At 36.2% G+C, this 26,845-nt stretch overlaps 1 protein-coding gene across 10 annotated transcripts in view; it reads right to left on the bottom strand.

Moving 5' to 3' along the window:
• The window catches only part of LARP1B (La ribonucleoprotein 1B), a 139,639-nt gene that overhangs the window by 21,667 nt on the left and 91,127 nt on the right, over positions 1 to 26,845 (bottom strand). For 6 of the 10 annotated variants that reach the window (XM_070769116.1, XM_070769115.1, XM_019977716.2 and 3 more), the window contains 2 exons: positions 12,123 to 12,331; positions 11,017 to 11,123 (listed from right to left, as the gene is read on the bottom strand). In XM_070769116.1, coding sequence (XP_070625217.1) covers positions 11,017 to 11,123; positions 12,123 to 12,331 — 316 coding nt within the window. Of the gene's footprint in view, positions 1 to 11,016; positions 11,124 to 12,122; positions 12,332 to 15,091; positions 15,156 to 26,845 lie in introns of those variants that run through there. The other 4 variants (XM_070769120.1, XR_011561112.1, XR_011561113.1 and 1 more) reach the window with 4 other exon arrangements.

Below are 26,845 nucleotides of genomic sequence, written 5' to 3' on the forward strand. Positions count from 1 at the left end.
TCTTGCCTGGAGAATCCCCTTGGACAGAGGAGCTTGGCAGGCTACATACGGTCCATGAGGTTACAAAGAGTTGGACACGATGGAGTGACTAAGCATAGCACATTCAGTAGGTTGTCTTTCCATGTTGATAGTATTCTTTTTTTATACAAAAGTGCATAATTGTGACGAAGTAAAATTTATTTGTTTTTCTCTTTTATTGCCTGTGCTTTGGTGTCATGCTCAAGAAACTACTGTCAAATCTAGCATCATAAAGATGTTCCCCTATGTTTTCTTCTAAGAGTTTTATAGTTTTAGCTCTTAGGTTTATGTCTTCAATCCATTTCAGTTAATTTTTTTGTATCTGGTATAAAGTATGGATCTCATCCTTTTACACACTGGATATCCAGTTTCCCAGCACCATTTGTTAAAAAGATGATCCTCTCTTTCATTGAACAGCACCACTGTAGAAAATAAACTGACCATATACGACAGTGTTTATTTCTAGACTCTTTTCTGTTCCATTAGTCTACATGTCTGTCCTTAAGCCAAGACCAAACTGTTTTAATTACTGTATCCTTATAGTAACTTTCAAAGTTGGCAAGTGTTGGTCCTTCGATTTTATTTTTTTAAAAGGTCATTTTGGCTTTTCAGGGTTCCCTGCAATTTTATAAAAAATTGAGGATAAGCTTTTTCCATTTTTGCAGGGACTGTGTCAAATATATATAGATCACTTAGAACTGTAATAATGTCTTAACAATGTTAAGTCTTCCTATCCATGAAAATGGGCTGTCTTTCCATTTATTTAGGTCTACTAAAATTTTTTAGTTTTCAGTGTGTGTCTTTTGCTTCCTTGGTTAGATTTATTCCTAAGTATTTATCTTTTTAAGATGCTAATGTAAATAGAATTGCTTTCTGAATTTCTTTTTCAAATTGTTCAGTGCTGCATATAGAAAGACAACTGATTTATGTCTATTTTGTACACAGGAATTCCAGCATAACAGTGAATACCAATGATAAAAGCATGTATCCCTGTCTTATTCCTGATCTTAGGATGACAGCTTTTAGCCTTTCACCAGAGTATAAGGCCCACCATGGGTTTCTCATAAATATCTTTTATCATGTTGGGGAATTTTCCCTCTAATTTTAGCATTCTAAGACTTTTTAATCATGAAAGGACAGTGGATTGTATCAAATAACTTTTCCATTTCAGTTGAAATGATTACATAGTTTTTCCCCTTGGTTCTATTAATATGATGCATTATATTGGTTTCCTTACATTATATTGAATCACATACTACTGGGATAAATCCTATTTGTCATGGTGAATAATCCTCTTAATACACTGTTAGATTTAATTTGCTAATATTTTTTGAGGACATATGCATTTATTTATAAGGGATACTGGTATGTAATTTTATTTTCTTGTGATGCCTTTATCTGGTTTTGGTATTAGGGTAATGCAGGCCTCAATAGAATAACTATTCCCTTCTCTTCAGTTCTTTGAAAGAGTCTGAGGAGAGTTAGTGCTAACTCTTCTTCAAATATTTGGTAGAATTCACTAGTGAAACCATTTGATTCAGAATTTTGTTAGAGGTTTTTGATTACTGATTCAATCTCTTTATTTCTTATAGGTGGGTTGAATTTTTTATTTTTTATTAAATTAGTTTAGGTAATTTATGTGTTTCAAGAATTTATTCTAGGTTATGTAATTTGATATATAACAATTTGTTCATAGTATTCTCTTAGAATCCCTTCTATCTCTGTAATGTCAGTAATAATGCCTCCATTTTCATTTCTGATTTGAGTTTCTTGCATCTTCTTTTTTTTCCTTCATGGATGAGAAATCCAAGATATGGAGGGTCAAATGTATTTTCTAATTTCCACTGTAATTTCTTCTTTGACCCATGGGGTACTTGCTGCTGCTAAGTCGCTTCAGTCGTGTCCGACTCTGTGCGACCCCATAGACAGCAGCCCATCAGGCTCCCCCGTCCCTGGGATTCTCCAGGCAAGAACACTGGAGTGGGTTGCCATTTCCTTCTCCAATGCAGGAAAGTGAAAAGTGAAAGTGAAGTTGCTCAGTTTGTCTGACTCTTAGCGACCCCATGGACTGCAGGCTCCTCTATCCATGGGATTTTCCAGGCACGAGTACTGGAGTGGGTTGCCACGGGGTACTTAAGAATATGCTATTTAATTTCTACATATTTGTGAATTTTCATTTTCCTTCTGTTAGGGATTTCTAACATCCCATTGTTGTCAGAGAAGATACTTTGTGTGATACCTCTTTTAAAATTTATTAGAAATTCTGTTCTGGTCAAACATATAGTCTATTGTGAATGCCCCACGTGATCTTAAGAACTTGTATTCTTCCATTGTTAGGTGATACGGCCTTCCCTGATAGATCAGTTGGTAAAGAATCCGCCTGCAATGCAGGAGACCCTGGTTCCATTCCTGGATCGGGAAGATCTGCTGGAGAAGGGATAGGCTACCCACTCCAGTATACTTGGGCTTCCCTTGTGGCTTAGCTGGTAAAGAATTCACCTGCAATGCAAGAGGCTTGGGTTCGATCCCTGGGTTGGGAAGATCCCCTGGAGAAGAGAAAGGCTACCCACTCCAGTATTCTGGCCTGGAGAGTTCCATGGACTGTATAGTCCATGGGGTCGCAAAGAGTCGGACATGGCTGAGAGACTTTCACACTATTCACATGCTATTGTTAGGTGAAAATTTTTTAAATGTGTTAGGTCTAATTGCCTTATAATGTTGTTCGTGTACTCTATTTTGTTTATCATTTTATATTGGGTTGGTTGATCTATGCATTATTGAAAGCAGGGTATTGAAATCTCCAATTATGCTTACAGAATGTTTATTTCTCCTCTTATTTCTGTCAGTTTTTGTTTCATATATCTCCTGAGGGGCTGTTATTAGTTACATAAATGCTATGTCTTCTATATTGAACCTTCTATTAATAAATAATGTCCTTATCTCTTGTATTTTTCTTATAGTTTGTCTGATATTAAAACAGCTATCCGAGCTCTCTCAAATGTACATCTTTTACCATCCTTTCACTTTCAATCTATTTGTGTCTTTGAATTTAATATGAGTCTCTGTAGATGTATATAGTTGGATCATGTTTTTTACCATTCTACCAATCTCTGTCTTCTAATTGGAAAATGAAGGCTATTCATATTTAAAGTAACTGCTGGTAAGGAGGGACCTGCCATTTTGTTATTAGTTTTCTATATGCCTTATAGATTTGCTGTCCTTCACTTCCTCTTACTAACTTTTGTGTTGCTTCTTTTCCTTCTGAATAAAATATTTTGACTCTCTTCTCATTTCCTCTTATATATGATCTATAGATATTTTCTTTGTGGTAGTCATGAGGATTATAATTAACAAAAACTCTACTCTTATACATATCTGTTCCCTACTGTCTGTTACTGATTAAATCTTTATATAGTATATAACAAAGCAGTAATTTTTTAAAAGTTATTTGTCTTTTAAAATGACATAGAAAGTAAAAAGTGGAGTTATAAGTTAAATTACAGTAAAACTCTTACCAAAATTGCTTCTTTCTTCATATGTGTTCACGTTACTGTCAAGTGTCCATGTCAAACTGAGGACTACCTTTAGCATTTCTTACTGGGCAAATCTAGTGGTAACAAACTCCTTCAGCTTTTTTTTTTTTTTTTTTAATGAATACTTTATCTTTTAAGGAAACATTAGCATTATGGCAAACTGAATGGAAGGTATAGAGACTTCCCTTATACCATCTATACTCCCTGCTCCCCAGACCATGGCTTCCTCCACTATCAACATCCAGCACATCTACCACCAGAGTAGTAACATTTGTTACAACTGACCAATCCACACTGACATTATAATCACCCCAAGTTCACAGTTATATTAGCCTTTATTCTTGGTGCTGTGCATTCTATACTTTATAACAAGAAGTAGCTATCATTACAGTGTCATACACAGCCTAAAAATCCCGAGTTCCAACTATTCATCTCTCCTTCCCCTCAACCCCTAGAAAAAAAACAGTCTTTCTATCCATAGTTTTCCTTTTCCAGAATGTCAAATAGTTGGAATTTTACAGTGTGTAGCCTTTTCACTTAGTAATATGCATTTAAGGTTCTTCCATGTCTTTTCATGGTTTCATAGCTCATTTCTTTTTTACTACCAAATATTATTTCATTGTCTGGATATATCACAGTTTACCGAAGGACATCCTGGCTGCTTCCAAATTTGGGCAATTATAAATAAAGTTGCTTTAAATATCCATGCACAGATTTTCATGTAGACATAAGTTTTCAGCTCCTTTGGGTAAGTACCATGGAGGGTGACTGCTAGATGGTATGTAAGAGTATGTTTAGTTTTGTAAGAAACTTCCAAACTATCTTCCAAATGGCTGTACCATTTTAGATTCCAAAATATTGCCAGTGAATGAGAGTTCCTGTTAATCCATATTCTCACCAACATTTATTAGTGTTGTCAGTGCTCTGGATTTGGCCATTCTAACAGGTGTGTTGTACAATCTCATTGCTGTCTCACTTTTCCAATTCCCTGATAATATATGATGTGGATGGAGTATCTTCATGTGCTTATTTGCCATTTGTATATCTTATTTGGTGAGGTGTCTGTTAGGTCTTTGGCCAATTTTCTAACAGGTGCTTTTTAATTTTTTTTTTGTTTTGTTTTACTGTTGAGTTTTAAGAGTTCTTTAAGAGCTTTATTGATGAGTTTTATTGTATATCACGGACAATAGTCCTTTCTCAGATGTGTAGTTTATAAATATTTTCTGCCACTCTGTGGCATGTCTTTTCAATCTCTTGGCAGTGTCACTCATAGAGCGAAAGTTTTCCACTTTTATTAAGTCCAGCTTCTTGATTTCTTCCTTCACAAACTTCACTTTTGGCATCATATCTAAAAAGTCAACAACCAACCCAGGATCGTAGATTTTCTCCTGTTATCTTCAAGGAGTTCTATAGTTATGTGAGGTCTCTGATCCACTTTGAGTTAGTTTTTGAGAAGCATATAAGATCAATGTTTAGACTTTTTTACATATTAATGTCCAATTGTGCTAAGCACCATTAATTAAAAAGATTATCTTTGGTCCACTGTATTGCCTTTGCTCCTTTGTCAAAGACCATTTGACTTTATTTATGTGGATCTATTTCTGGGCTCTCTAGTTTGTTCTATTCATATATTTATCTAATTTTTCACCAATATCACACTGTTTTGATCACTGTAGTTTTACAGTAAGTCTTGAAGCCAGGTAATATCAATTTTCTAACTTTGTTCTTTTTAAATATCATGTTGGCTGTTCTGGGTCTTTTGCTTCTCCACAAAAACTTTAAGAATCAGTTTTTTAAAATCCACAAAATAACTTCCTGGGATTTTTTTTTATTGGAATTGTTTTGAATATGTAGATCTAGTTGGGAAGAACTGACATCTTAACAGTACTCTTTCTATCCATGAACATGGAATATAACTCCATTTATTTAGTTTTTTTTTTAATTCCTCTCATCAGTTTTATACTTTTCTTCATATAGATCTTGTACATATTTTGGGCAGGGTGATAATGCAAATAGTATTTTGCCCTTAATTTCAAATTCTACCAGTTCATTGCCGGTACATAGGGAAGTGATTCACATTTGTATATTAACCACGTAACCTGATTATTTATGACTTTCTATATAAATAATAATGTCATCTGTGAGCAAAGACAGTTTTATTCCTTTTTTCTAAATCAATGTACCTTTTGTTTCTTTTTTTTCCCCTTCAGACTTTATCTCTGTCTCTCAAATTTGAAGCGCAATTTTGCCAGATAAGGAATTCTTAGTTGACAGGTTTTTCCCCCCTGCACTTTGAATATATCAGTTTACTGGCTTTTGGCCTACAAGGATTCTGCTGAGAAATTGGCTGATACGTTTACTAAGGATCCCTTGTATATGATGAGTATCTTCTCTTGTGCTGCTTTCAGGATTTTCTCTTTGTCTTTGGTTCTCAATAGTGTGATTATAAAGTGTCTTGAAGTTAGTCTCTTCTGGTTTATCCTACTTCAAGTTCATTAAGCTTATCAGATCTGTAGATTCATGTATTCCATCAAGTTGGGAGCCACTATTCTTTCAAATATTCTTCTTGCCCCCTTTCTCTTTTCCTTCTGAGATTCCCACAGTGTGTGTACTGGTCTAGTTCATGTATCTGACAGATCCCTTAGATACTGCTTGACTTTTCTTCGTTCTTTTTGTTCCTCAGATTTGATAATTTAAACTGTTCTATCTTTAAGTCTGCTTATTCTTTTCTTTCTGTTTGATGAAAGCTACTTTTGAACCCCCTGGTATATTTTTCTTTTTAGTTACTGTATTTTCAGCTGCAGAATTCCTTTCTGGTTCCTTTATATAATTTCTCTCTCTCGATAATCTTGTTTTCTTCATACACTGCTTTGCTATCTTTGTCTATATCTTCCTTTATTTAACTCTTTAGTTTTAAAGACTCTGATTAAGAAAAATGGGAATGGGAGCTTCATTAGGTACATTTTTCATCAATTAATTTTATTCCTTCAAATGGACATAATTTTGTTAACAATGAAAATTTGAATCTTATACTGTGGTAACTCTGGAAATCAAATTCTCCCTCTTGCCCAGCATTTGCTGTTTTGTTTTTTTTCTCAATTTTTGTAGGGTAATTCTGTGCTGAGGTAAGTCTGAGGTGAAAGCTTAAAGTCTCTTAGATCTTTTTCTGAGCCTACATCTTTTCTTGGGCATGGGTGATAGTTTTCTAAATTTCCCTCTTTAGTGGTTGCTTTTGAATGTCAAAACAAAAACAAAAAAAGACATTCATGGATGAAACAATGGCCACCAGACTCTGTCTGTACTTTGTTGATCAGAGGCAGTTAGCAGTCAAAATACAAACTCCAATATTTGAAGGACAAGGTCTTCATTGCCTATTTTGGATCCAGCAAGCCATACCAGAGTGGGGGTTGCCATCTTCCCAAATGCCGGTCACAGGGCTGGGGGTGGTGGAAGATAGACAGCTGCTACTACACAAAAGGCTGACATCAACCAATATTGACAAGTTACCCAACATGCTTTCCTCTGGAAGCTTTAAGTGTTTAAAAAGACTGTAAAGTTCCAAAACTGTCAATACAGACAATTTCTGAAAATATAATTGTTGTTTAAGTGGTTAGACAGATACCTACCTATTCCTTCCCACTCTGTTATCTGCCTGACATTACTCTCCTTAGTGTGTTTAAGGCACCAAGCAAGGCATGCAGGAAGTTAATGCTTCAAAGACCTGAACTCCCCTATGGCTTTCAGGGAAAGGTTTTCAAAGACAGGGTGAGGCAGACCAAGATCAGATACGTGGTTACCAAGGTAGAAGGAGGGAGCAAGAGGGATGGTCTGGGAGTTTGGGGTTGGTATATGCACACTATTACACTTAAAATGGATAAACAACAAGGTCCTACTGTATAGCACAGGGAACTATATCCAACTGCTTGGGATAAACCATAAGGGAAAATATGAAAAAAAAAAAAAAAAGAATGTATAACAGGCTTCCCAGGTGACTCAATGGTAAAGAATCTCCCTGATAATGCAGGAGACGCGATCCCTGGGTCAGGAAGATCCCCTCGAGGAGGAAATGGTAATCCACTCCAGTGTTCTTGCCTGGGAAATTCCAGGGACAGAGGAGCCTGACAGGCTACAGACCACAGGGTCGCAAAGAGTAGCACACGACAACTGTGCACAGCACAGCAGCACATATATATGTGCAACTGAGTCACTTTGCCAAACAGCAGAGATTGCCACAATACTGTAAACTGACTATACTTCAACAATAACAACGAAAAAAAGGTGAGGGTGGGGGATTGTGGGGTACATGATCAGCTAGTTCTCATTCTGCTGACTGGTTGGTGGTGAGGTATCAGGAGTTAATTTTGGTTCCAATGGGTATGGGGTATCTACGCTTATAGGCAGCACAGTTAACTTCTTCCACCTGGTGGGGGTTTCAACATCCCCTTTGATAGATGCTACGGCCCTCACGGGGTCTCTATCATGAGATTTGAAAATCTTCCTTCTGCACTTGCAGTTTTGAGGCCTTATTTCAATAAACATCCAGAACTGTGTGTACTCCTCAGTGCCTGCCCACCAGCTGGCCTTCCTCTCTCCATCACATATTTAACGCTGTGTGTCAGGCACGTGTGATATACTCATTCATTCTGTGTTGGTTGTATTTTCTCTAGGGGTCCTCTTAAGAAAACACTGTAAGCTAGCCAGAAATAACTTTTTAATGGTTGCAGAGTTCTTTTTGTATCTGTGGAAAGCAATATGTGTAACTGGTGCCCTATTGTTGGACATTCATGGTGTTCCCTTCTCTCTTTCTTCTCTTTTTTCTCTTTCTTCCTCTTTCCCCTCCTCTTTTCCTCCTTCTCCTTCTCAGGGGTTACTTTTTAAAATGTGATTATTTTGAAATTGTATTTTGAGATATTTCATCATTTAGAAGTCTGCATAACTAAGTTAATCAAGTTTACCAGGTGACCAATGATTCATGATGTTACAAAAGCATGCATGACAAAAGAGCCATTCAAAGTGGAAGAAGTCCAGTGGCTTTTAATGTAACAGAGTATGAAAACTTCACTGAGTATAAGAAAGTCATTGACATATGGTTTCAGACTCCACATTGCAACTAACTTCTAAAAAACTACCACTTGTTCAACTTTGGATAACATCAAAGAAGAATACCTACTTTGGATAATATCAAAGAAGAATAAATTTCAATTATCTGAAAAGGCTATTAAAACATGTCTCCCTTCCCCAGATTTTATTATTCTATTTCAACAACAAAAAACCCCCACAAATGACAAGACAATATAGAAACATATGAGTATCCAGTTATCTCATATAAAACAAAACATTAAAAAATATGTAAAACTTTAAAACAAATACTACTCTATTCAGGAATTTTTTGAGAACTATATTTCATAAAAATGTTTATTTATGTTAATATAGAATATTTATCAGTTATTTTAAATGAATTAAACATTCAATTTCTTTCAGCTTTACTTTTAAATTCAATTTAATTTTTTATTAAACATTTCTTGTTAAATGAAAGCTAACAGAATTCATTGCCAAAATATCTGCACAAGAAATATTTAAGAAATGAAGAGCATTGTAAATGGTAAAAATGAGAATATTTTTAAAACTTCCTTTTTCCTGTTAATTGCTTTAAAACCTAATTGTCTAAAAAATAATAATAACAAAGGATGGGAGGAGATGGAACTTTAGTAAGGTTCTTATCCTATACATGTAATGATGTATCATTTAAAAGGATACATCATTAAAAGGGTATGTTACAATGTACACTATAAACCGAGATACAAGCCAATAGTAGAGATAAAACAGAATCATTACAAAAACTAAGCTGATCCAAAAGAAAGTAGGAAAAAAGAACAAAGAATAGATGAGACAAATAGAATATAAGATGACAGATTTAAATCCAATCAATTCTTAACATTAATGTAGATGGTCCAAAGATATGTTAAAGCAATTAAATAATCCTTCAATTAAAAATACATAAATTTTTTAAAAAGATATGAATGTTTATAGTGGGGAAGGTTGTGGTGAGGGAGGCAGGGGATGCAAAAGGTATAAGGGAACTCTGTACCTTCCACTCAATTTTGCTTGTAACTAAAACTCTACAAGGTAAGTCAATTAAAAAAATTCACCTCTCATTATAGTAATTACATACTTGTCTGCCATCTTTGAATTAAGGTCTGTAAAGGCAGGGACTATATATATCGTCTTCTCTGCTATGTATCAGTGCAACATTTTTCATCATTATCTACTGATCTCTAAACATACTCCTCCAAAAAAAAATAATAATTAAAGAAACAAACTCTGAAAATGACTTAGAATACAAAATAACTGTAAGCAGACTCCAGTACTCTTGCCTGGAAAATCGCATGGACGGAGGAGCCTGGTAGGCTGCAGTCCATGGGGTCGCTGAGGGTCGGACACGACTGAGTGACTTCACTTTCACTTTTCACTTTCATGCATTAGAGAAGGAAATGGCAACCCACTCCAGTGTTCTTGCCTGGAGAATCCCAGGGAAGGGGGAGCCTGGTGGGCTGCCGTCTATGGGGTCGCACAGAGTCAGACACGACTGAAGCGACTTAGCAGCAGCAGCACCAGCAGCAGACAACAGATGTGCAAGAAGAGCATATAGACATTTTATCTTTTAAGGAAAATATATCTAATGAGAACAAAATGCAAAGTACCACATGAATATCCCTGGAAAAAAATACTTGGAGATTTTCAGATCATGATAAACTCTAGTTTTCCTTTGAATAAAACTAATTCTTCCGTTATAGTAATCAGTCAAAAGAGACTTGTTTTCCTAAAATTCATTTTCCAATTAGAAAGTATAATTATTCTGAAAATATCTATTCAAACGCAAGACAGGTTTTCAAGAAACACAAAGCAATAGTAACTCACCTCTGTACAGGACATAGCATAACCATATTTTTATAATGTACTTAACAGGCGTAGTAAAAGTTAGCTCTGTCATCTCTTTTGAGATAAATAATAATCTTTTGTAAAATTAAAGCTAAAAGAAAAATAATCAGCTAATCTATTTTTCCCCAAAGGAAAAACTCTAAAATATTAATGTGTTTTATTTCCATATCCTTTACATAGTTTGAGCAGATTGTTTAGCACATTAACTCACTAAGAACCTACTATGCCATAAAATATCTGGAATCTTTCCAAAGATAATAACTTTAATAGACCTAAATATTATTAATCTAAGAGTACACATTTGTGGAAATTACTTCAAAAGGGGGAAAAAAACCTATCCTACTGAATTATTCCTTAACATACTTATTGTAAAACTTATTTCCTCTTCTTTGGCTTCTTTTTACTATTTTCATTGTTCTATAATTTGCTAATGTATCAATTTTTAAATGTTCCCAAATATCTAATTAGTAACTGTTTCCAGTGAACTTAAAATCAAGAACAAAGCAATGTTTGACAGATACAGTACCTGACAGAGGATGTTCTTGGCCCGTGATCTCTGGAGTCCATTACCCAACCAACATGACACTCTAGAGGGGGATTTGTACTATGTCTTGTTTTTCTCTTTCTTGGACTCTAAGGAAAAAGAAGTCAAACATTGCAATTACTTTCAGTAGTGTGAACCTCACAAGTAAATTAAAACCCTCTGACTATAAACCAACTCAAACATTTTCATACTGTGGATGACACATTATGAAATCATATGAAGTCACAAAACTCAAACATCTCACACACAAGTTACAAAACTTAGCAAGGCTAAGGTTTCAACACAAGGATTAAAGAAAACACAGCTTAAAATGATTCTTTATTACACCTTCTGATCATCTTTAATTAACACTATCCATGAAATTAAAAGACGCTTACTCCTTGGAAGGAAAGTTATGACCAACCTAGATAGCATATTCAAAAGCAGAGACATTACTTTGCCAACAAAGGTCCGTCTAGTCGAGGCTATGGTTTTTCCTGTGGTCATGTATGGATGTGAGAGTTGGACTGTGAAGAAGGCTGAGTGCTGAAGAATTGATGCTTTTGAACTGTGGTGTTGGAGAAGACTCTTGAGAGTCCCTTGGACTGCAAGGAGATCCAACCAGTCCATTCTGAAGGAGATCAGCCCTGGGGTTTCTTTGGAAGGAATGATGCTGAAGCTGAAACTCCAGTCCTTTGGCCACCTCATGCGAAGAGCTGACTCACTGGAAAAGACTCTGATGCTGGGAGGGATTGGGGGCAGGAGGAGAAGGGGACGACAGAGGATGAGATGGCTGGATGGCATCACTGACTCGATGGACATGAGTCTGAGTGAACTCTGGGAGTTGGTGATGGACAGGGAGGCCTGGCGTGCTGCGATTCATGGGGTCGCAAAGAGTCAGACATGACTGAGCGACTGAACTGATCTGATTGTAAAGAAGTTATTCCTTAACCTGAGAAGACATCACTATGGTAAAATATCTTTTTTTTTTAAACAAATTCCTGTAACTTAAAATGCAATTTTTTATTGTGATAGAAACTAAAAAAGTCTCATTTTGTAATGGTGAAGTATACAAAATGTAGGCTTTATATTTTTGGTGTTCTGTGTACCTTTACATCAATGGCTTTGGGTTCTTTAACAGGATAAAATCTTGGTGTTTTATTTGGATCTTGTAATCGAGGTGTTAGTGGTGTCTTGGGTGTCCTTGCAGGGTAAATTCTGGGAGATTCTGGAACTGCTGTGGGCAATGAACGGGCCATTGTTGCTGAAGATACTTCTGAAACATCAAACAGCTTCTGACCTAATTCATCAGTCAAATCTGCCAAAAAAAAAAAAAAAGCTGTTAAAAGTATTTCAGTGCTAGAAAAATTATTTTATTACTGAGAACAAGGATAATTCTGAAATTCTCTATTCTCAGAGTACTTTTTTCATTAGAAATATTTCAAATATACAAGAAAGAATTTAAAAACAAAAAAACACTTGTCTACACATCATCTAGATAACTAAATTTTAATTTTGCTTCATTTCAAACTTTTTTTCTAAAGAAAAATATGCCTAATAACCTTTCCTAATCCCATTTTGCTTTTCCTCCTCAGAGATAACCAGGCTCTTAAATTTTATATTTTTATTTATATATGTAATAATATTATTTTGCATAATTAACTTGATATAAATGGCATCACAGTATAATATCATTTTGCAGGCTTTTTCAGTCAATATTTTGTTTGTGACCATTATTCAAGTTCTATTAATATAGCTTTGGTTTATTCATTTACACTGCAGAATATCATGTTGTATACAAATATTATAATTTATTCATTCTCCTGAAGACAGTGTTTTTACATTTTTGGTATAATCAATAGTGCTGCAGTAAACATTGCTGAAAATGTCTCTGTACAGGTATGAGTATTTCTCTAGGGTTTATATCTGAAATGGAAATACTGAGTCAAGTGCAATGTGCATCGTCTGGTTTACTAAATATTGTTTGCCAACCTGCTTTCTATAGTGGTTTCACCAATTCATACTTTTGACTAGCAGTTATCTTGGTCAAGGCTAGGTTTTGCTTAGACTTTTAAATACTTTTCCATCTCATGGGATTTAAAAGGTATTCACATTTCTTTGGCTACTAGTGAAGTTGAGCATATTTTTATACAGTTAGTACTCAGATTTCCCTTGTGTGAGCTTGCCATTCATATCCTTTTGATTATTTTTCTGTTGGGTTGCTTTTATTAACTAGTTTGTGAAAATCTTAAGGTAAAACACTAAGTAAGCAAGCAAACAAATCAAGTTAAAGTGTCAAAACTGCAGGCTCTATTTCTACATGGTTTTTCTTCAGACTTACCAACTTCTTTTGATTCATACAATAAACTTTTGTTCACTCAACAAATATTACTGAGTACCTGATACATTCCAAGTACTATTTAGACACAAGTTTGTAAACTCAAAAGGGAACTAACCCACTCTGTTACCTAGTCTCACTATCTTGGTATTTTCCTTCCTAGTCCATTATCTTTACTGTTGCCGGGATAATTATTCTGAGGAGCAAATTAGGTCATTTCACATTTCTACTTAAAAATTTTCAGGTTTTCCCCATTGCCTCTAGGAGAGGCATTGGCTCTTTAGCATGGCATATAATCCTCTTCTGATTGTGCTTCAGTTTTGCTTCTATTGTCATTCTCCATTTCAGTCTTGACGCCCCAAATAGCAACCTACTTGTTATTCCTATTTTCTGTTGTTCTTGTTTTCTTGTGTCATATCTTTTCATATGCTTTTTCCTGTATCTAAAAGTCCCTTTCCCTCATCTTTTTACACCCAATTAGACTCACATCATTCCTTTAAAATCCAGCACAAATCCTGAGTACTTTCTCTGGGAATGTGTAGCATTGTTCAAACATCTTCTGCCAACAGAATTAACCATTAATCAATTATTTTTTGTGCCACCTCTGCATTTTTATCCATTTATTTTTAGATTCATTAAATTGAAATTTATTTTCTTATATATCTTCCATTAAATGCTAGCAGTAAATCTCAGTGTTTCTCTGAAAGCAAGGGCCACAATCTATATATGTACACCAGGATCTACAATTGTACCTAGGAAAAAGTATATCCCCATCCAATGACTGAAAAACTTAACTGAATTGTGTTAATGGTATTTTTCTGTATGGTAAGATGATACACAATCTCAGGGGTTAAAAGTAGGAGCATACACTGAAAAATATGGTAAATCCAGTGCCCTTGTAAAAGAAATATTCAAAGATCTAGGAGCAGTAACAACCCAGAAATCCTAAGTGTCCTAGCATCTAGATTATGGCTTCTAAATTCCACTTCCCACTGATCAGTCTCCTTTAAAAAAAAAAAGTCTGAAGCACAAAGTATTATAAAAGCCTAGAAAATCTTGAGCCAGAAAGCAATGAAGTTAAAAATGAAAATATTAGCATGGTTCATGAAGACTAGCAGCAAACTTTAGGAGACACTGCCAGTCAAAACAATGACCGAATTGGCCTAAGAACATCAAATAAACAGACCCCATGAGTTCATAATGGTTACTTTAAAACTTAATCAAATTTCTAGGCTGCTATGGCACCAACTCATTATTCTGAAAATGATCAATAGAATACAAGAAAAGAAAAAAGAATTTAACCTTTTTTGTAAATTGAATTCCAGAATAAATAAAGAGTTAATTAAAAGAAAAAATTCTTCCTTACAGAATTCTAGGTTAAGAAACATAAAAGGAATAACAAAATTAGAAGATGACTATTTTGCAACTTTAGTGAAATAGAGGATCAGGAAAATATTCATCAATACCTGCTAAAATCATTTGGTAAAATGCTGAGGAGAGATTTAATGACCCATGAAAGAAATAATTGTTATACTAACTTCTGTAAAAGGAAAAACTTCGGCTTTGAGAACACTTTGAAGAGAATAAAAAGACAAGCCACAGAATGTCAAACAGTATTTGTAAAACACACATATGATAAAGGACTATTATCCAAGATACACAAAGGATTGTCAAAATTCAACAACAATAACAACAAAAACCTGATTAGAAAATGGGCCAGAGACCTAACAGACGCCTTACCAAAGAAGATATATAGATGGCAAAAAGCACACGGAGATACTCCACATCAGATATCATCAGGGAACTGCAAAGTAAGACAACAATGAGATTGTGCAACACATCTATTAGACTGGCCAAAACCCAGAACACTGACAACACTAACAAATGCGGATGAGAATATGAAGTAACAGGAACTCTCATTCACGGTGGTATTGTAGAAATGAAAAATGGTACAGCCACTTTGGAAGACAGTTTGGAAGTTTCATACAAAACTAAACATACTCTTACATACCATCAAGCAGTCACCCTCCTTGGTACTTACCCAAAGGAGCTGAAAACTTTCGTCCACACAAAAATCTGCACATGGATATTTAAAGCAGTATTATTTATAACTGCCCAAACTTGGAAGCAACCACATGTCGTTTAGTAGGTAAGTGGATAAATAAATGCTATATATGACACTATAATGATGACTACATCTCATTATACATTTATCCAAATCAACAGGATATACAACACCAAGAGTAAATGCTGGGACTTCCCTGGTGGTCCAGGGAATCCTCATACCAATGCAGGGTACACGGGTTTGATATCTGGTCTGGGAAGATTCCACATGTCACAGAGCAACTAAGCCCAGGAGCTACAACTACTGAGCCCACACGCGGCAACTACTGAAGCCCACATGCCTGGGGCCCATGCTCAGCAACAAGAGAAGCCACTGTAATGAGAAGCCCTCACACAACTAGAGTAGGCCCCACTCACTGCAAATACAGAAAGCTCACACACAGCAACAAAGGGCCAGAACAGCCAAAAATAAATTAAAAACTTTTAAAAGAATAAGAAAAACAGAAACTAAAAAAAAAAAATGTAAATGCTAATGTAACTATGGACTTTTGCTGATTATGATGTGTGAACGTAGGCTCATCAATAGTTAACAAACGTACCACTCTGATGTGGGCTGTTGCTCTGAGGAGGCAACCTCTTTCACCAGATGGGTAATAGCTAGTAAGCTAGGGTCAGGGTGTAAATGTGAAATCTCTGTACTCTCCTCTAAATTTTGCCATGAGCCTAAAACTGCTCTAGCAACAAAAGCCTTGGGGGAAAAAAAAATTAAGGGAAACTTTATGATGAATAGATCAGGCTGATAACATCTAAACTCAGTGATAACATCAGTAAACATGCTCAGGTGCTTCAGTCCTGTCCAACTCTCTCAAAGAGAGAGTCCATATATCATGGACTATAGCCCTCCATGCTCCTCTGTCCATGGGATCCTCCAGGCAAGAATACTGAAGTAGGTTGCCATTTCCTTCTCCAGGGGATCTTCCCGATCCAGGGGATTGAACCTGAGTATCCTGTGTCTCCTGCATTGCAGGATGATTTTTCACAGCTGAGCCACAAGGGGAAGCCCAAGATAAGTACATGGGAGTTCATTAACAGTTTTCTCTGCTTTTATCTTTATCTGAACATTTTCATATTAAAAAGTTAAAGTTTTATTTCAGTCTTACATTTATTTTATTCCAGGTTTAATTAGGTCTGAATTTGACCCATCACCAAGAGCAGATATACCAGTTTTATGAAGATTAAGATCTATAAAGTACTTTTTGTTATCTCAAAAGAAACATTTTACAAAATTTGTGTAGTGTATCATTTACCAATTTATAATATTTTCACAAAAAAAATTACCAAAAATAGTTAAGAAAATTGCAAGTACATAAAATATATTCAGTACAAAAATTATATTACTAGAAATATAAGTAGTTAGGAAATAAGAATACATTAAAAGTATTTTTTATAAAATACAAAGATGACATATAAATATCATTTAGATATTATAACTTCTTTTTAGTTAAAATCATGGGCCATCTCTTATATGTGAATGTTCAAAATAGCATTTTCCATAATAGCCAAAAGTGGAAAAACAAAACAAATATACACCTATTTCCAAGTGGATAAACAAAATGAAGTATGTCCATACTATAGAACACTACACCTTACAAGAAGGAGAGAAGCACCAACATAAGCAACAACATGGATTAATGTCAAAATTATTATATTAATTGAAAGAAGCCAAACACATTGACTACATATACATCCCATTTATATGAAATTTCTAGGAAGTGCATAAACATAAAGACAGAAAGCAGATCACTGGTTACATCAGACTGAAATTGAGTGCTGACATTGACTGCAAATGATTGTGAGGGAACTTTTAGCATGATGCAATTTAAAAATAATTATGGGGGACTTCCCTGGTGACCCAGTGGCTAAGACTCCATATTCCTAATGCACGGGGCCTGGGTTTGATACCTGGTCAGGGAACTAGATCCCACATGCTGCAACTAAGACCCAGCACAGTTAAATAAATTTAAAAACAGAAACAAAACAACTAAATTATGGCACTGGTGTACAAATACACAAATTTACTGACATTAATCACACTATACACTTAAAGTGAGTTAATTTTGTGTAAATTATACCTCAAAAAAGCTTTAAAACACAGAAGACCAGGCCATCTGCTCTTTGGGAACATCAATTGTGATCGTCTACCATACAATTTCTGCTAAAAAGTTTATCAAATAAGACTGATATTTCAAGGATTAGGCTAAAGTACTAATTTTCAAAGTGTAGTCCCAACCAGTGGGAATAGCAAGAGAACTAGAATTAGAAGTGGAGACTGAAAATGAGACTAAATTGCTGTAATCTCATAAGAAAGTGGTTTCTTAAGATGAGATCTACTTATTCCTAATGAAGATGCTGTGAAGAATGTAGAAATGACAACAAAGAATTTAGAATACTGTATAAACTTAGTTGCTAAAGCAGTGGCAGGGTTTGAGAGGACTGACTCCAATTTTGAAAGAAGATCTACTGTGGGTAAAATGTTATCAAACAGCATTAAACGTCACAGAGAAATTGTTCATGAAATGAAGAGTCAACCAATTCAGTGGACTTGATAGTTCTCTTATTTTAAGAAACTGCCACAGCCACCCCAACTTTCAGCAACCACAACCCTGATCAGTCAACAGCCATCAACACTGAGGCGAGGCACTCCACCAGGAAAAGGACTGTTACAACTTACTGAAGGCTCTGATGATGGTTATCATTTTTTTAAGCAATAAAATACTTTTAAATTAAGATATGCTCATTTTAATTTTAGACATAATGCTATTGCACACTTAATAGACCACAGTATAGTGTAAACATACTGTATACAGACTGTAAAACCAAAAATTCATGTGACTTGCTTCACTGTGGTATTTACTTTATTATGGTGGTCTGGAACCAAATACAAAATATCTCTGAGGTATGCCTGTATCTCTAAAGACCCTACAAACATTGAAAGAATAAAAAAGGAATATTACTAAAAACACACCCCAAAATGACAAACTCTTTAATATATAAACTACAAAAGTTCACTCAAGAAAAGCTAGATTAACTAAATAGGCCCATGTCTCTTTAAAAAATTAATTAGTAGTTAAAAACATTTCAACAATTCTAGACCCAGATGACTTCACTGGCAAATTCTACCACGCCTATAAGGAATCAAAATACAGAAGAGGAGGGAATGCTTACTAACTCATTTATAAGGCAGTATTCCCTGATACCAAAATCAAGCAAAGATAATCCAAGAAAAACCAATATTCTTCATTCCGCTAAAAAAAAAGCAAATGGAATCTAACAGTGTATAAAAAGGGTAATATGTCACAGTCAAATAAGGTTTATACTGGGCTCATTATTTGAAAATAATTCAATGCAATTCACAATACAAATAAGCTAATTAAGACAAACATGTAATCATTTCAAAAGACCCAGAAAAAAAAATCCCCCCCCCCCAAAAATCAGCATCCATTCATGATTAAAAACTCTCAGGAGAATAGTATTGAAACATGTATATTACCATATGTGAAATAGATCACCAGTCCAAGTTCAATGCATGAAACAGGGTACTCAAAGCCAGTGCACTGGGACAACCCAGAAGGACGGGATGGGGAGGGAGGTGAGGGGGCAATTCAGGATGGGGGACACATGTATACCCATAGCTGATTCATGTCAATGTATGGCATAAACCACCACAATACTGTAAAGTAATTAGCCTCCAAATAAAATAAATAAGAATTTTTTAAAAACTCTCAGTACACTAGAAATAAAATCTACAACTATTATCATACTTAATGGTGAAAGACTGAATGCTTTCCTCCTAAAATCAGAAACAATGCAAGGATGTCTTGTAACTTCTATTCAACATCATGTTGGAGGTCCCAATCAATGTAATAAGACAATAAATGAAAGTATATAAAAATAAGAAATGAACTGCAGCTATTCACAGACAACATGACTATCTACGCAGAAATCGATCAATGTAAAATATATTGAAGAATCTACAGAAAGAGCTACTAGAACTATTACTGGTAAGTTTATCAATATCACAGGATACACAGCTGTATTAGTCATTCTCCAGAGTAAAGGAACCAACAGGATAGAAAAGAAGATTTAATATGAGGATTTGGCTTACAAGATTATGGAGGATGAGAAATCTCACAATCTGTCATCTATAAGCTGGAAACTTAGAAAAGCCAGTGATGTAATTCAGCTCTGAGTCCAAAGGCCTGAGACCTAGGGAAGTTGATGATATAAATACCAATCTAAGATGAGACGAGACGTCCCAGTCAATAAGACAGCAAAAAAGGAGCAAATTCCTCCTTCCTCCACATTTTTGTTCTATTCAGACCTTCAGTGGATTCGATGATGTCCACCCATACTGAGGATGGCAATCTACCATGCCCAACAATTCAGATACTTATCTCATGTAGAAAAAGCATCACAGAGACACCCAGAAGCAATGTCTAACCAGACATCCGGTTATCCTCTGATTCAGTTAAGCTGACACTTAAAATTAACATCACAAAGAATAATATGAAAAAAATCTATCCTATTTCTATATACTAGCAATAAACAATGGACAATAAAAATTTTAAAGCACCATTTATAGCAACACCAAAATCATAATATACTTAAGGACATAGGTAACAAAATGTGTACAAAATACAACAAAAACCATAAGACACTGAAGAACAAATACTTAAAAGGAGAAGTATACCATATTCATAGACTGGAAGATTCAATTCTGTTAAAATTTTATAATTCTTCCTAAACTGTAGATTCAGTGCAGTTCCAATCAAAATACTAGTTGGAATTTTTATAGACATCGATAAGCTATTTTTATAATTTATGTGAAAATGCAAGGAAACTAGAATAGTCAAAATATTTTGGAAATAAAAAGAGAAAAAAAGGTGGACGGCACATATTGATTTTTAAGATTACAGTTATAAGGACTTCCCTGGTGGTCCAATGGTTAAGAATTTGTCTTCCAATGTAGGGAACATGGGTTCAATCCCTGGTCAAGGAATTAAGATCCCACATGCCACAGAGCAACTAAATTCAAGCACTGCAACTATAGAGCCTGTGCGCCGCAACTAGAAAAAACCCCCTTGCACTGCAACAAAGGCCCAACACAACCAAAAAAGAAAAAAGTTCTGCTCTTCAAAAGGTGCTCTTTTTTTGGCCACACCACACAGTTTTTGCAAGATCACAGTTCTCCAACCAGAGATTAAACCAGGCCACAACCGAGAAAGTCCTAGATCCTAACCACTAGACCACCAAGGAACTCCCAATAGGCATTCTTAAGAAATGAAAAGATAAATCTTTAGATTGGGGGAAGATATGTGAAAATTACATAGGAATCAAAAGACGCTTACTCCTTGGAAGGAAAGTTATGACCAACCTAGATAGCATATTCAAAAGCAGAGATATTATTTTGCCAACAAAGGTCCGTCTAGTCAAGGCTATGGTTTTTCCAGTAGTCATGTATGGATGTGAGAGTTGGACTGTGAAGAAAGCTGAGCGCTGAAGAATTGATGCTTTTGAACTGTGGTGTTGGAGAAGACTCTTGAGAGTCCCTTGGACTGCAAGGAGATCCAACCAGTCCATTCTGAAGGAGATCAGCCCTGGGTGTTCTTTGGAAGGAATGATGCTGAAGCTGAAACTCCAGTACTTTGGCCACCTCATGCGAAGAGCTGACTCACTGGAAAAGACTCTGATGCTGGGAGGGATTGGGGGCAGGAGGAGAAGGGGACGACAGAGGATGAGATGGCTGGATGGCATCACTGACTCGATGGACATGAGTTTGAGTGAACTCTGGGAGTTGATGATGGACAGGGAGGCCTGGCGTGCTGCAATTCATGGGGTTGCAAAGAGTCAGACACGACTGAGCGACTGAACTGAACTGAACTGAACTGAACTGAATAAAGACTTGGATTAGAATAAAGAACTCTGAAAGCTCAGCAAGGAAACAACTAAAAAAAAAAAAAAAAAACTCAAAATACTTGAGCAATCACTTCACCAAAGATATACCAATAGCAAAAAAAAAAAAAAATGCTCAGCACTGTTAGTCATAATGAGACACTGCTGCTGCTGCTAAGTCGCTTCAGTCGTGTCTGACTCTGTGCGACCCCAGAGATGGCAGCGCACCAGGCTTCCCCATCCCTGGGATTCTCCAGGCAAGAACACTGGAGTGGGTTGCCATTTCCTTCTCCAATGCGTGAAAGTGAAAAGTCAAAGTGAAGTCGCTCAGTCGTGTCCGACTCTAGCGACCCCATGGACTGCAGCCCACCAGGCTCCTCCATCCACGGGATTCTCTAGGCAAAAGTACTGGAGTGGGGTGCCATTGCCTTCTCCATAATGAGACACTACTACATACCTAATAGAAAGGGAAAAATATTTTAAAACTTTGCAATACCAACTGCTGGTGAAGACATGGAGCAATGGGAACCCTCATACATTACTGGTGGGGATGCAAAGTGACATAGCCACTTTGGAAAACCATTAGACAGTTTCTTATAAAGTTAAAAACACTTACCACATGATCCAGCAATCCCACTCCAAGTATTTACCCAACTGACATGAAAACTTATCATCTTACCAAAACCTATAAGCAAATATTTATAGCATCTTTATTCACAATCACCAAAAATTAAAAACAACCCACATGTTCTTCAACTAATGGTAAATTGCTTATATCCATGTGAAGGAATATTACTTACCAATAAAAAGGACACACAAAATATGGGTGAATCTCAAATGCATTACTGTATTTACATTACTGTAAATAAAAGAAGCCAGACACAAAGGGTTACACTCCATACAATTCCATTTATATGATATTCTGGTAAAGGCAAAATTATAGAAGTAGAAAACAGAAAACAGGCTGCCAAAGGCTAGGCATGGGGTTGGCTACAAAGAGGCATAGGAGAATTTGAGCAGAGTAATAGAACTTTGCTGTAATTTGAGTAGTTGGTAATTACAAGACTATGCATTTGTCAAAATTCCCAAATCTGTATATGCAAAAAGTGAAATTTATTGAGTATAAATGATATCTTTTAAAAAAAGAAATAAAAAAGACAATTCTGGATCCCTGTAAAGTGGAATGAAAGGAAGGAGACAGATTAGGAGTTATTATAATTAACCAATGTAAAATGATGGTAGCTTTTGTGTGATAGAAGTAGTGAAGATGAGAAGTGGTTAGGTTCTGGATATATTTTAAAGGATAATGGAAATAATCTGCCAAGGAATAAGAAATAAGAGGTTGAAAAAGAAAGAGATCAAAAATAACATCAAGATTTTTTTTCCCCTGTACAACTAGAAAGATACAGTTAACATATCATAGAGATGTGGAAGTCTGGGAGAATTCCTTGGAAAGGGGTGGGAATTCAGACTTTCAATTTTCACCATATGAAGTTTGACATGTTTATAAAATATCCAAGTGAAACTGCTGAAACACAGTTATTTATTCAGAACACAGGATGGAGTCTGTACATATAAATTTGATAGTCACTTTTATGCATTGGAGAAGGAAATGGCAATCCACTCCAGTGTTCTTGCCTGGAGAATCCCAGGGACGGGGGAGCCTGGTGGGTGCCGTCTCTGGGGTTGCACAGAGTCAGACACAACTGAAGCGACTTAGCAGCAGCAGCCGCAGCAGTATAAGGATTGGAGAAGGCAATGGCACCCCATTCCAGTACTCTTGTCTGGAATATCCCATGGATGGAGGAGCCTGGTAGGCTGCAGTCCATGGGGTCGCTAAGAGTCAGATACAACTGATCGACTTCACATTCACTTTTCACTTTCATGCATTGGAGAAGGAAATGGCAACCCACTCCAGTGTTCTTGCCTGGAGAATCCCAGAGACCGGGGAGCCTGGTGGGCTGCCGTCTACGGGGTCGCACAGAGTCGGACACGACTGAAGTGACTTAGCAGCAGCAGCAGCACTATAAGGATGCCATTTAAAAACATGAAACTAAATACTATTACCTGCAGAGTTACTGAGAATCAGAAAGAAGAAATTTGAAGATAAAGCACTAAAGCATCCAAAGCCTGGGGAAATGGGAAAGAAGCAGCAAATAAAAGACTCCATGAAGTTGAATGAGAACTAAGCAAACAGTGTCTAGGAAGAAGAATGTTTCAAGACAAAGAATGACTGATCCAGTGCTGTCAGGGAAGATGATGATTGCCTTGACCCGTCTTAAACACAAAGATCTCTAGGGCAATAGCTAAAGCTGATTTGGGGGTGAGGGGTGGAAGTGTGTTTGGATCAGGTCTAGAGGATAAACAGGAAGATAGATATTAATGACAGTGAAAACAAAATATTTTTTTTTCACCTCAAATTCTATTTTTTAAAGCAACAGCAATTCTTTATTACTATCAGCGTTTTACAGCATTTCCTATCCTTTCACCTTTCAATTTCTGTGTATACTTATGACACACAACAGCATAGAGCTGAATATCCTTTAAATCCAATCCATAACTGTCTTTCTAACTGAAAGTTAATCTATTCAACATTTTTAAGCAATATATTGGATTGATTTCTGTCTTCTTAATTTGTGCTTAATTTTATTTTTGTTCATATTTTTAAAACTTGGAGATTATAGCACATGAAGGTTTACACACACCCACACACACACACAGACTTTAAAATACAGTTGATTTAGAAATGAAAATGAGAACAAGAAACTAAGTATGGAAAAAATTCAAGCTTTCCAAAAACACTGTATTAAAAAAAAAAACCTTTGGGTAATTATCTGAGACTTTACTTAAAGAGCATAATCATTTATATTCAGGTTGGTACCCACAAACCCACCAAGGCCAAAACATAAATTTCAGATGCAGGCAAACCATTTGCAGACTCTCCAGATAGAATTCCTTCCGTTTCTCAGGAATTAAACATTGTATATATATTAAACACTATATATATATTGTGGATGAAGCAAAAACTGGAATCAAGACTGCCAGGCATACAGCATAGTGACTCAATATATTTATGGATTTTATTCCATTTAAAGTTACTACAAAAGAATGGCTATATTCCTATGTACTATACATTATAATGTAGCTTATCAACTTTATACACATATGAGTATGTTTTTCCATAGGCATTTTCCTATGGCTCACATGGTAAGTAATCTGCCTGCAATGCAGGAGACCCAGGTTCAATCCCTGGGTCAGCAAAGAGATTATTGAGAAATATCAATAACCTCAGATATGCAGATAACACTACCCTTATGGCAGAAAGTGAAGAAGAACTAAAGAGCTTCTTGATGAAAGTGAAAGAGGAAAGTGAAAGAGATGACTTAAAACTCAACATTCAGAAAACTAAGATCATGGCATCCAGTCCCATCACTTCATGGCAAATAGATGGGGAAACAATGGAAACAGTGAGAGACTTTATTTTGGGGGGCTCTAATCAAGGCTATGGTTTTTCCAGTGGTCATGTATGGATGTGAGAGTTGGACTGTGAAGAAAGCTGAGCGCTGAAGAATTGATGCTTTTGAATTGTGGTGTTGGAGAAGACTCTTGAGAGTCCCTTGGACTGCAAGGAGATCCAACCAGTCCATTCTAAAGGAGATCAGCCGTGAGTGTTCTTTGGAAGGAATGATGCTGAAGCTGAAACTCCAGTACTTTTGGCCACCTCATGAGAAGAGCTGACTCACTGGAAAAGACTCTGATGCTGGGAGGGATTGGGGGGCAGGAGGAAAAGGGGATGACAGAGGATGAGATGGCTGGATGGCATCACTGACTCGATAGTCATGAGTTTGAGTGAACTCTGGGAGTTGATGATGGACAGGGATGCCCGGCGTGCTACGATTCATGGGGTTGCAAAGAGTCAAACACGACTGAGCGACTGAACTGAACTGAACTGAAAATCACTGCAGATGGTGACTGCAGCCAATGAAATTAAAAGACACTTGCTCCTTGGAAGAAAAGCTATGACCAACCTAGACAGAATGTTAAAAAGCAGAGACACTACTTTGCCAACAAAGGTCTGTCTAGTAAAAGCTATGGTTTTTCTAGTAGTCATGTATGGATGTGAGAGTTGGACTATAAAGAAAGCTGAGCACCGAAGAATTGATGTTTTTGAATTGTGGTGTTGGAGGAGACTCTTGAGAGTCCCTTGGACTGCAAGGAGATCCAACCAGTCCATCCTAAAGGAAATCAGTTCTGAATATTCATTGGAAGGACTGATGTTGAAGCTGAAACTCCAAAACTTTGGCCACCTGATGCGAAGAACTGACTCACTGGAAAAGATCCTGATGCTGGGAAAGATTGAAAGTGGGAGGAGAAGGGGATGACAGAGGATGAGATGGTTGGATGGCATCACCAACTTGATGGACATGAGTTTGAGTAGGCTCCAGGAGTTGGTGATGGACAGGGAAGCCAGGTATGCTGCAGTTCATGGGGTTGCAAAGAGTCAGACACAACTGACCGACTGAACTGAAACACTATATTAAAATTTTTAAATTAATTCCCCTTGCTCTTTATGGTTTCTACAAGCTATCCATGTATCCATGAATTTTATATAAGACAGCACTAAATTTAGTGAACTGATTTTTTTTTTTACATCCTCTACTTTTAAGATTAAACCATTTTGTCACAAATAGCTTTAGATCTTTTATTTTCCACTACTGCATATTTTTCCTTTATGTCAATGGGTGCTTTCTAGTTTTCATTTGTTTTTTATATTATGAATTATGCTGCTACAAATGTTCTTTTTGGTAGCATTTGCAAGAGTATCTCTTGAAGTGAAACTGTTGGCTTATAATATGGTATGTCACCATGGTTTTAAATGGCACATCTCAGCAAATAGTATGGTATCTTTTCATATTTATTGCCATATAATTTTTGTCTATGTGAAGCTCCAGTTTGTTTCATTTACTACTTTTTCTACTGATGTTAATCTTTTTTCATACTGATTTCTTCATATCCAAGTATAGTTGATGTACAATATTTTATTCATTTCAGGCATACAGCATAGTGACTCAACATATTTATGGATTTTATTCCATTTAAAGTTATTACAAAACAATGGCTATATGCCTGTGTACTGTACATTATAATGTATAATGTAGCTTATCAATTTTATACATAGGAGTATGTTTTTCCTAGGGATGTCCCTATGGCTCAGATGGTAAGTAATCTGCCTGCAATGCACGAAACCCGGGTTCAATCCCTGGGTCAGGAAGATCCCCTGGAGAAGGAAATGGCAACCCATTCCAATATTCTTTCCTGGAGAATTCCACAGACAGAGGACGCTGGTGGGCTACATCTATGGGGTCACAAAGAGTTGGACACAACTAAGCAACTTAACACACACACACGTTTCTCGTAATCTCATACCTCTATCTCCCCTATCCCATTCCTTCCCTCTAATTCTTTGTTAATCTTATG

Source organism: Bos indicus, chromosome 17 (assembly GCF_029378745.1).
Source record: "Bos indicus isolate NIAB-ARS_2022 breed Sahiwal x Tharparkar chromosome 17, NIAB-ARS_B.indTharparkar_mat_pri_1.0, whole genome shotgun sequence".
NCBI lineage: Eukaryota > Metazoa > Chordata > Mammalia > Artiodactyla > Bovidae > Bos > Bos indicus.